Here is a 12,064-nt window from a genome sequence, read left to right as displayed (position 1 = left end):
TCTGCTGCTCATCACAAACAAGCACAAGCAGACTTTTTACACACACAGACACACACACACACACACACAGACACACGCACAGACGCGCACAGACACACACAGACGCACGCACACGCACAGACACAGACACACGCACAGACGCGCACAGACACACACAGACGCACGCACACGCACAGACACAGACACACGCACTGACACACACTGACACACACACACACACACACACACAGACACACACACACACACTGACACACACAGACACAGACACACGCACTGACACACACTGACACACACACACACACACAGACACACACACACACACACACACTGACACACAGACACACACACACACAGACTGACACACACACAGACGCACACAGACACACGCACAGACACACAGACGCACACACACACAGACACACATGCACAGACACACACTGACACACACTGACACACACACTGACACACACACACACACACACACACACACACACACACACACACAGACAGACACAGACACACACACACACAGACAGACACACAGACACACAGACACACAGACTGACACACACACAGACGCACACAGACACACGCACAGACACACAGACGCACACACACACAGACACACATGCACAGACACACACTGACACACACTGACACACACACTGACACACACACACACACACACACACAGACAGACACAGACACACACAGACAGACACACAGACACACAGACACACACACACACAGACAGACACACACACACACACAGACAGACACACACAGACAGACACACACACACAGACAGACACACACACACACACACACACACACACACACACACACAGACAGACACACACAGACACACACACACAGACAGACTGACACACACACAGACTGACACACACTGACACACACACACACTGACACACACACAGACACAGACGCACGCACAGACACACGCGCACACAGACAGACACACAGACACACAGACAGACACACACACACACAGACAGACACACAGACACACAGACACACACACACACACACACACACAGACACACACACACACACAGACACACACACACACACACAGACTGACACACACACACACACACACTGACACACACACACACTGACACACACACACACACAGACGCACGCACAGACACACGCACTTTATTTTATCTTTCTCCCTCAGGCTACGAGGAAACTCTGACTCAGCTCGCTGCCATCCTCGCGAAGCACTTTGCAGATCCACGCATCGTTGGGACAGGTAACACACACACACACACACACACACACACACACACACATAACATTTTTCTGTCTCGGGGAGATTTTCAATAAAGATGTGACAGATTAAAGGAAAACCCTGACCTTGGCACCACTTCATAAAAATGGGTCACGCCTCACAGTTTTCATCCAATCATAGCGAGCCAGAACAGGTCCACCTTTGATTCTAGTTGAGTAAAGAGCAGCTGGAATCGGCAGTCTCCTCTTCTGAGATCACTTTTATTCATGTGTCCGACTCTCTGCGGTCCTGCTGCCCTCGCAGTGCAGAGCGGGACACTAAGCTTCATTTCTAATTAAAGACACGCCTCCACTGGCCTGGAGGGCGCTCTCCTTCTTGACCTCTTCAGTTCTTACTAAGACTGTTTAGAATAAAACCTTATTTCTATAAAGTGAGGCCAGTTGTAACAAGCTTAGCTTCACTGCATGTTGCTGGTGTCTCCACCCACAGGGTGGTGTGGGTCTGTGCAGCACTCTCAGGTGGAGCACACACCTGACCCTTTAGGACGGCTTTTCCTTTAATCTGTCCCGGTCTGCGTGTCCTTCTCTGTGCTCGTCATTAGGGCTGGGCCATATTATACCGTTCACGGTAATACCGGTATAATGTTAGGCAACGATAGGAAAATGAAATATCGCGATAGAATACGAGTAAAACGCGCATGCGCAGTGTCTTTGTTTTCATACGCACATGGCCGATTGTTGAGTGAAACAGATGAACCAGAATTGGTTTGTAAAAATGGTGCAACTTCCGTGATGTGGAACTGGTTTGGTGTTTGTCCGTCAGATACACGACAAAGCACATTTTTTTGCAGAACATGCAAGCGGCCGTTGTTATTGTCGTATTTGTCGGACTAAGATGCTCTTAAATCTGGGAGTAATCTGGGTCCTAAACTCCGTATACTTCAGGTCAAACAACACTGCAGCATCACTGAGAGTTAAAAACTGTCTAAATTCTTTCATCTTTAATAAAACGATCAGCATTGCTGCTTTACCAGGTGTAACTATGAAGTTTAACTTCCAGGCATCCATGAAAACAAAATTTATTACATTTAACGGAGTTAGAAGTTAGCAGGAAGCTAGCGGAAGTTAGCTCGCTAGTTTCGCTAGTTACCTAAGCATGATATAGCATGTTCTGACGGAGAGATTTCTGAAAAAAATCAAACGTACAGCTCTGCTATCACTTCCAACATAAATGAAGACAGGAAACTAAACAGCAGTGACGTTTGTAGGGTTACTGAAGTTGGGCTAGCTGGTATATAAGGATGTGCTACGTGATCGCTAGCGACACAGCTATGTTAGCATAACATAAACAGTGAAGCTGGAGGACGAACACTAACACTTTTCCACTTATAAAAGTTAACGTGAAGGTTCTTCATGGTTAGAGACAAATGCAATCGCATGGCAGGATGCTGTAAACGGACCAAACTTCAGTCAGGAGAACAACTGAGATAATCCATCCACAATACGAGGTTAGTCATTCATATACTGCAACAACATGGGAATAGAGCAGCTGCCAGAGAATTCAACATTAATGAATCAATGGTACAGAAGTGGAGGAAGCAAGAAGAATGAGTTTAATAAAGTTTGATTTATCTGACTGCTTTGTTTCGCTTAATGTGCCTTATAATCCCGTGCACCTTATGGTGCGAAAAATACGTACTGCACACTGCAGTTTAATGTTGCAAAGCACCTCTTTTTAACTTCAGTGGATATTATACATGGTTATGCTCAGGATATGTCAGCCCATTTCTACTGGAAATGCCTTTTGGTTAAACTTTCAGCAAGCAATTTGCATTTGCACTGTTACATTTTTATAAAGCTTTAATGTACATAAAAACCAGCTTCTTGTTTAAGTGAAAATAAATGGAAGGTTGTCTTTTTGCGCGAGTAATGTTGTGGAGTTGTATTTTGTTTCGCATCAATTATATCGTCAGTTATATCGTCATCGCAAATTTTCAAATATATATCGTGATAAATATTTTTGGCCATATCGCCCTGCTCTACTCGTGTTTGTCTTTTAGTGCAGATCAGCTCCAGTCAGAGGAAGCTAGCCCCTCTGTGCAGCAGCGCCCCCTGCTGGGTGGTCAACACTTACTCCACCCACCCACTCCTGGACCTCCACCTCCTCCAGCTGTTCTGTGGGTTCTGTAATCTCCAGCTGTGTGTGCTGGGCCTCCTGGTCAGATGCTGAACCTCCTCCACTGCCTCCCTTCCATATAGAGGAGCAGCGGCTCTCCTCTGAGCCCCTCACTATCTCTTGTGTATGAATGACCACCTTACAGGGGTGGAGATGTTTGCATGTTGGCCAGAACTGTAGGAGGGTGTCGTGTGAGCAGGTCACATGGGTCCCACCCACAGTCAAAGGTTCCTGATCCTCTTGGTGTAATCCAGAGAGCTGATCTGGATCCAGGCTGAGGACGGAACATTTAGCCTCGGTTTGTGACCCGTCGCCTGGAAACGGCTGATGGATGGCGTCGACACCGCCCGCCCGGGGATGTGTGAATGTGATAACTTGAACGAGGTGACGTAGCAGCTTCACATTCATACCGAACGTGCATCTACGAGGAGACGGAGGGCGAGCACTGGAGCCCACCATAACTAATGAACCGAATCCCCCGAGGACCGCGGGACGCCTCGCAGCAGAAATGATGAGCTCAGCAGTTCCATCCATCATCTGAGATAAAACGCCGTGCGGGGAAATCCGGCCTCGAGCGGTCTGGTCCAAACGGCGAGGCGGGACCTGTTAATTATGAAGTCCTGCTGGAGGACAGCGGAGGAGACTGAGTGGATGTAATGGCTTAGATGCGCCTCACTGCCATTTTTAATGAGGAGACTGAAGATGAGGAGGAGGAAGGGTAGAGGATGGGAAAGTGAGAGCCTGCTGATAACAGTGTGTCATTAGAAAGGTGTAACTGATCGTGTGTGTGAGACCGACCTGGAAGCAAACAGCAGGGGGCGCTGCTGCACACGCGCAGTAAAGCTGTTTTCCTGCTGCAATGTTTATTTTTCCAGCTGTCTTTGAATCTCTGATCTGCTCTCTCTCCACAGATATCAAAGACTCTCTGATGCAGGCGCTGGCCAGCTACGTCTGTTACCCACAATCCCTCAGGGCTGTGGAGAGGATCCCGGAGGAGCAGTGAGTCTGGTTTGATTGTTTTCCAGAAAAACCTTCAGGGTGACTGAGCTGCTGCTCTTCAGTGATCAGTAAACACTTACTCACCCATCCCACCTGGACAGGTGGCCAGTCCATCGCGGGTGACGCACACTCGCCACTCACTCTCTCACCTGCAGTCAGTTAAGCTAACGAGCGCGTGCTTGGCGTGTGGGAGGAAACCTGCGACCTTGGGGAGACGCTTCCTGCTGTGAGCCGATGGTGCTAACCGCTACTCCACCGAGAGGGGCGGCCGTGAGCTCATGTCCTGCAGCGGTCCAATCCCGTGGCTCCAGTTGTCTTTGAACCGACCAATCAGCATGCCACATTAAATACCAGCGGCTCCCCTCCTGTGTGAATTCGGACGCAGCGCTCGAGTCTTTGCGATGAGACGCATTTAAAATAGAAAGTCTAAATCTGCTAATGGTGGATTCTTATTGGCTGGCAGCATTTAAGGCTGTTAGAGGGTTTAATAAAGCCACGCTGTGCCCTCTGTAACATGCTGGAGTTTGTGGGGTGGTGTAGTTGGATCCATGCACTACACCCACTCTGAGAGCTGTTTTCATCTGACCTCTGACCCTGAAACCTGCCGGCAGGGTTCAAACATCAGGGCGGGACCAGCAGCGGGGCGTCGGCAGCGACGGCGGGCAGTCTGATGTGAATAACAGCTGCGCTCACAAACGGAGCTCCTGAAGGGATTGATGTCATGTGGTGTCAGCTCGCCACAGCTGATGGATCAACGTGTGTCCGGCGTGCAGCTCGTGATGAGCGGCCTAGTTTGTCTCCTTACACTAAACGACACACGGCATCGTTTCTGAGCATCAGTCAGGATTAAACGTCCCTCAGCTCTGTCTGCTCACAGGGAAGTTGCACGATGCGTGCCGCCGCTTCCTCCCTCGGTCCACGCCCTCGGGCTGTGTGTTAGTCCTCTCCACGTGTAGCACGCTCGCACTCTGACAGCTGGGTGAGAAGTGGGTGCATTGTTTTTATTGTTTGTGCCTTTTTAGCTGCTGTAATCGAGCCTGATGTGCGAGCCGAGCCAGAGCTCTGCTCACTCAACGTCTGCGGTGACGTTAGCAGCATCAGAGCAGCTGTTCAGCTGTCATGGAAACAGCTGCTCCCACTGAAATGATGTTTATGTGTCGGAGCTGACAGGAAGTGACGTGTTGATGCTCACCTGTCTGATTCCAGGCGAGTGGCCATGATGAAGAACCTGCTGGCTCCGTACGAGCAGAGACCCTGGGCCCAGACCAACTGGATCCTGGTCAGACTGTGGAGGGTGAGACAGACACACACACACACACACACACACACACACACACACACACACACACACTCCTAACAGGCCAATATCCAAACTGCCTTTTATATAGAAGGTTTTAGAAAACATAGTAGTAGAACAACTTAACTGCATTTTTATCCAGGAAACAGTTATGGACACTTTCCAGTCTGGTTTTTGTAAATTACATCCCACTGAAACGGCCTCCCTTACAGTATCCACTGATGTCTTGATGGCAGCAGACTCTGGAGAGGACGCAGTGCTGGTCCTGCTGGATCTCAGCTCTGCTTTTGATGCTGTAGATCACAGCATCCTGATAAACAGACTCGAGAACTTGTTTGGGATTACTGCTGTTGTTTTAAAATGTCATATTTGTGTGAGAGATCTTTTACTGTTCATGAATCGTGGAGCCTCAGGGACCTGTCCTGGGTCCAGTTCTAGTTCTGCTTTATATATTCCCCCCGAGCCAAATTATTAAGCGCTATAAAAATATCTCCTATCATCTCTATGCTGATGACATCCAACTGTACTGTTCCTTCAGGATTTCTGACTTTTATAAATTGTCTAATTGAAGTCATTGGTTGACAGAAATCAACCAGCGGTTAAATGACAATTCCCTCCAACTAAACTCTGATAAGACAGAAACTCAGCGTATCAGCTTCTTAGACCCTCCTGTAAAATCGAGCCTCAGAAACCTCGAGCCTCAGAAACCTCGGTGCCATGTCTGACAGCTCGCTGTCGCTCGAGCAGCCGGTCCGAAACTGTTTTTATCATTTACTGAATGTTTCTAAACTCAGACTAATGGAGTCAAAGCCTGAACTTGAGGTGATTATTCGTGCTTTTACTTCCTCTCGGTTAGACTACTGTAACCTTTTACTTGTTTTAACAAATCAGCCTTAAATCAGTCTCGTGTTACTCCAGTTTTAGCTTCCCTTCACTGGTTGCCTGTAAGTTTTAGGTTTGATTTTAAAATTTTAGCTGTAACCTTTAGAGCAGGTCTGATAAATATTGGAGACCATGTAGGGCCCTGCATGGTCTCCAATATTTATCAGACCTGCTGACACGGCACTCATCTTCTCGAGCTTTACGGTCATTAGATCAGAGGCGCTGGTGGCAGCGCCCCACGGCTGTGGAGTCTCTCCCACGGTCTCTACGCTGCACGGACTCATTGTTTTAAAAAACAGCTGCAGACATTTTTATTTAGAAAAGCATTTTATTAATTTCCTCTTATGTTGTTTTATATTTCCATTTCTTGTGTGTTAAAGCACTTTGTGGTTTTTATCTGTGAAAAGCGCTATAAATCAATTTTACTTGCTCAGCTGTTATGAGCAGGTGCTGCGATCCTGCCGTCAGCTCTGGGCCACGGTGAAGTCTGTTCATGCAGCACATTTAAAAGAAGCAGAGCTTCACAGGAAGCCGACAACAGAACAGTATCTTTACAGGATGACGAGGTTGAGCTCGAGGCCAGAGAGTCGGAGTGAGACTGGAGCAAAAGTAGAAGCAGCTCCTGTATGAAGGGCAACAGCTGAAAGAACTGAAGGTGTTTACTGAGGAGCAGCAGACCGCAGTGTTCAGACTAATGCACCAACACATTCAGTCTCTATAGGAATCCTCCACGAAATGAAGCTCGCAAAGGGTTAACATGTTCACGCTGTCTTGCCTCAGGTGAAAGTGGAGCAGCGGCTGTCACCAATCACAGCCAAGCTTTGAACAGACTGACGGATGCACCGCCCTGAGTGGTCGAGAGAGGCCGGTCAGCACAAGCAGACATGGCGTCTTTCTTTAAGATGAAAATCAGCGTTTAACAGGTTCTTTAGGTCATCACGGCCGTTTAACAAAGATACAGTGACGTGTTCGGGCTTTTGCTCAGTATTTGTTGTCTAACACAAACATTTATTGATCGTTTATTGTTAATTAATCAGTGAAATCAGCACTGATGAAGTGTTAGTGCTGCAAGAAGTAAAGCAGCGTCTGGAAGATGATCAGCACTGATGCTTCAGCGATCATCTTCCAGACGCTCCAGTGTTTTTGCAGTTTGACTGAGAGAAGCTGTCTCCCTGCAGCTCTGCTGACCTTCATCCCTCTCTCTTCCTCAGGGTTGTGGTTTTGGCTACAGATACACTCGCCTCCCTCATCTGCTGAAAACCAAACCCGAGGATGCCAACCTGCCCAGTCTGCAGAGTAGGTGCTCTTTGCTGTTCTGTCTGTGCATGCCTGTCATCAGCTCCCGTCTCCTCCTCTTGGTTTGCAGCACGCTCCCGGTTCAGGTGCTCGCTCTTTCATGAATTTCCATAAATAAATTGAGGCGGCGGCCTCGTCTGCAGTTTATTTTTGCCGCAGCTCGCTGTGATTTACGGCTTTAATCATCAGCGTTTGTGGAGGTGAACGTCAGAAATGAATCACCAAAGTTGTGTGTGATGTTTGTGCCGAGATGAAGACTGACGTTTTATTTTAGGAAGCGGCTCTGCAGCGCTTCAGTGTTTGTGCTGAAAAACACAGACGGCCTCGACTCGCCGTCGACATCATGCAGAAACATCTGCTCTCAGAGTGAAGCGCTGCTCGGTCCTCGCACGCCGAGCTGTGGATCGTCACGTGGAGGCACTTTAGCAGCCCGTTCACGCCCTCTGATCCCGGCCTGCGGTGCTTTATGGGAGCGTCTGCATCCAAAAACACCTGCCCTGCACCCCCTCACTGACTCTGTGACGCTCCTCAGTGGGTTTTTAAAGAGCTCAGGGTGGAAAAATAAAAGCCAAATGCAATAAAACTGCTCGACACACTCAAATAACAACAGTGCAAAAAGGAAAGTAGCTCACTAAATTCTTTTAAAGGGGAAATTCATTCATTACTTTAGGTCAGTTATACACCAGCCTCTCTCCTGGACGTCTCCATACCTGCACAGGTGTTTTATCTGCACCGTCCAATCTTCGTCCTCTTCGTAGCTTCCCTCAGTTCCTCCTCCTCTTCACTGACTGTCTTGGATCTGTCTGCCTCACTCGGAGTGCTCCTTCCAGCTTCTCAGCGCACTCCCAAAGGACAGAATAGAGATTCAGTAGAGACAGAATAAACACAGAATAGAGACGGAGTGATAGAGCCACTGCCTCTTCTACGTCCAGCATGCCGACTACACTACGCTACGCCTCCCATCAGGTTTGGGCGCTCGTGTTTCCCAGTTTGTTATTCCTGCTGATGATCTGCTGGGTCAGCGTACAGAGCGCAGGCACAGAGCTCGAACCCCTCTCCTCGTCTCTAAAACTGAGGGATGGATGAGGGTGGTACACTGAGAGTGCAAACACCAGAGGTTAAAGATGAGTAATCGGTCAGACTCAGGGCGTGGCATGGGTCGGAGGGCGTGGCTGAAGTCAGAGGGCGTGGTAGTGACTGTGTCGTGAATATGAACTGGGACAGAAGCTCTGTCCGTGGTGCTGAATCCTGTTTGTGTCCCACCCGAGTCTTACTCCTGCACGGACGCTGACTTCTCTGTGCTTCTCCTTTGCATGCCTTTCAGGAGATCTGTCCATTGCTAGTTTCCAGAGTAAGTTCATCATTTCACCTCTCCCAGTGTTGTCCTCGCTGTCTCTGTCTCCTGCTCCCTTCCTTCTGCTCTCCTGAGCCTCCTGAGCCTGACTCAGCCAGAAGTGCACGTTGTACTTAATCTATAAACGACTCTCTGGTGGAACTCGGTCGATACTCAGCGTTTCAGGTTGGAGGCACAGCTGCCCCCGTTGAGGGTTTTTTTTCCTCTCCAGCTGATCTGAATCTTTGTCATTTTTTGCTTTAGATCAGGGGTGTCAAACATAAGGCCCAGGGGCCAGAATTGGCCCAGCAAAGACTCCAGTCTGTGGACAATTCTTGAAAGTTATTTCAGAGTCTGTTTCTTTTCTTGGTGATAAAGACCCACCGTTCAGGTGATTTAGTAATATAATAATAACAGTTATGGTAATATGTGTCGTTTTGGCTGCTGTTACAACCAAACTTCCCCTTGTGGGACAATTAAAGGATTATTCTATTCTATTCTATTCTATGTACTATAAGGTTTAAATAAAAAAAATAAAAAATTCCATTTATTTCACTGTTGACTTTAAAATAGATTACTGCCAAAAATGAGCAGAAAGGTTGTTTGGTAATCACAGGACAGTCGAGAGTTTGACTCGTTTCTTATCATCTGACAGGCAACAGGCATTCAAAGTGAGGCGTGCTCGCACGTCACAGGTTACACGTGTTGTTGAACGTCTTCACGCTGACGCGGCGCTCGCTGGTCTGGCCTGAGACCAAAGTGAGCTGTTTGTTTCCCGCAGCAGAAGAAGAGTTCGACATCCTGCTCTGGATACTTGGAGTCTGTCTCGCGTGATGTCCACATCGAGCTTTTTCCTTCGTTCTTCATTATGACTCATTACAGAAACTCTGTTGGATTGTTGTCTTACTGTGAGCTCATCTTTGGACGTCGTTCGGTGGAAAAACGGACAAGTATAAAAGGCGGAGGCGGTCTGGGTGGTGCTCATAATGCAGCTGCTGTGCGCTCGTGGCGGCTGCCTCGGTTTAAAGCTCGAGGCCTAATAGCTTCGTTTCATTGTTAGTTGGATTCATATTTGTGCTCCGTGTAAACGGCTCCGGCACTTTTTATTTTTTAGTTTCCTTCAGTCATAAGAAATCAAATCTGTAGCTGTGCTGATGGAGCCCAGAAAAACTCAGTAATCCCAGTAATAAATAGGACTGGGTATCGTCACTGGTTTCTAGAATCGATTCGATTTGAATCTGGGAAACTTTGCTTCAGACAGTCACAAATATTATAATTCAGATCACTACATATTTTTTCTTTTTAATAATAATAATAATAATAATAATAATAATAATAGCATAACAACATTGATAATTACAGAATTTTTTTAAAACAAACAAAAACAAAACAAAGAACTCAAAAAAAAAAAAAAAGTGAGGAAACCAGAAAACCCATCATGTGAACCCCTCCCACCATCCCCCCACCCCTTTACCCCTGTATGGCTCTCAGCCTCATCACATTCGTGTATCCAGACAGCCCATATTTACACCTCTCTATAGAAACTCTCATGCACAGGAATCAACACCCCCACGATAAAACTGCAGCATTCAGGGAGTCGAATCAGCAGGGCCCAACCGGGGATCAGCTCAAGGCAGACCCAGGCAGTACCACCGTCTTTGGACCTAACAGACCATCGAGATGGCGCAGATCCCCTCAGATCCCCCTTTGTGTTTATGTCTTCGTGCAGAATCGTGTTCCTGCTCTCATTTACTGTTTTGGTGGTTGTTTAAATTTTGTGAGGTTTAACCTGAGATTCTGGCGTTTTGGGCAAAATAAATTTATATTTAAAAAATCGATTCAGGATTTTAATGAATCGATATCACGTTATTCAAGCCAATCGATAAATTAATTATCAAAACCCGCCCCAGTAATAAACCTCAACTGGGACGCATCTCACAGCATCGTACTTGAGACTCAGCGGGTGTTTTTTGTTATATTGTTCAGAGGGCAGAGAGGATTGGATTTAATGACTCCACGGAGCTGCCGTCAGCTCCCGGAGGAGGCCGAAGCGCCAGAGAGCCGTCCTTCATCTATTTGCTGCCTCCTCCTCCTCTCCTCAGTGTTCCCTGCTCTCTTTGCCGTGTCCTTCCTCCTCCGTCCCTCCTCTGCGTGTCTGTGACCGTTTTCCCTCGGTGTCCCGTTTCCTTTCACTCATGTTTGCTTTGGTTTTGAAGAATATGACAGACATGTAGAATAGAATAGAGTAGAATAGAATAGGCCTTTATTGTCATTGTACATGCACATAGAGGAAACGGCGAGTGTCTGTAACGCTGTCCACACGGCGTCCTACACCTGCTGCTGCTGCCGGGGCGGGCCGGGCAGCGTCCGGTCCTCTGCTTTCTCTCTGCTCACCTGTCCTCTGTCATCTGATTGGTTCAGAGCCGTGCCCGTCGTTGCTGCTGCAGAGACACATGGCGGAGCTGCTCAGCATGGATAAAGACATGGCCGCCTCTTTCCTCAACAGCGTCCTGAACCAACTCAACTGGGCCTTCTCAGAGTTCATCGGCATGATCCAGGAGGTAAGAACAACCAGAGTCCCAGCAGGTGCGGGGGAGGACGCGCAGGACGCGGCGTTGAATAGAAGGTCCAGAAACACCAACTCTCATTATTTAAACATCAACAGAAACGACGAGTGCTTAAAAACCCTGAAATTCTCTCATTAGTATTCATGTCCCGTTACAGCATGTTTAATAATGTCTTTAATATTTATACTCAGTACCTCCGACTCACTTTATTAATTACTGATACTGAAGTAAAGTTTGATTGGAGCTCTTCATAAACGCAG

At 47.7% G+C, this 12,064-nt stretch overlaps 1 protein-coding gene across 1 annotated transcript in view; it reads left to right on the top strand.

Annotated features, from left to right (window-relative positions):
• rnf123 (ring finger protein 123) overlaps positions 1-12,064 on the top strand; it is a 110,864-nt gene that overhangs the window by 27,124 nt on the left and 71,676 nt on the right. Inside the window, exons 28-32 of the mRNA XM_085457837.1 lie at positions 1,202-1,276; positions 4,342-4,429; positions 5,636-5,723; positions 7,820-7,904; positions 11,659-11,798. Of these exons, the coding sequence (XP_085313963.1) occupies positions 1,202-1,276; positions 4,342-4,429; positions 5,636-5,723; positions 7,820-7,904; positions 11,659-11,798 (476 nt within the window). The remainder of the gene's footprint in view (positions 1-1,201; positions 1,277-4,341; positions 4,430-5,635; positions 5,724-7,819; positions 7,905-11,658; positions 11,799-12,064) is intronic.

The sequence above is a fragment of the Copadichromis virginalis genome, linkage group LG5, assembly GCF_057382275.1.
Source record: "Copadichromis virginalis isolate Kocher_CV1m ecotype Utaka linkage group LG5, C_Virginalis_male_GT1.1, whole genome shotgun sequence".
NCBI lineage: Eukaryota > Metazoa > Chordata > Actinopteri > Cichliformes > Cichlidae > Copadichromis > Copadichromis virginalis.
This window is presented reverse-complemented; position numbering and strand designations above follow the sequence as displayed.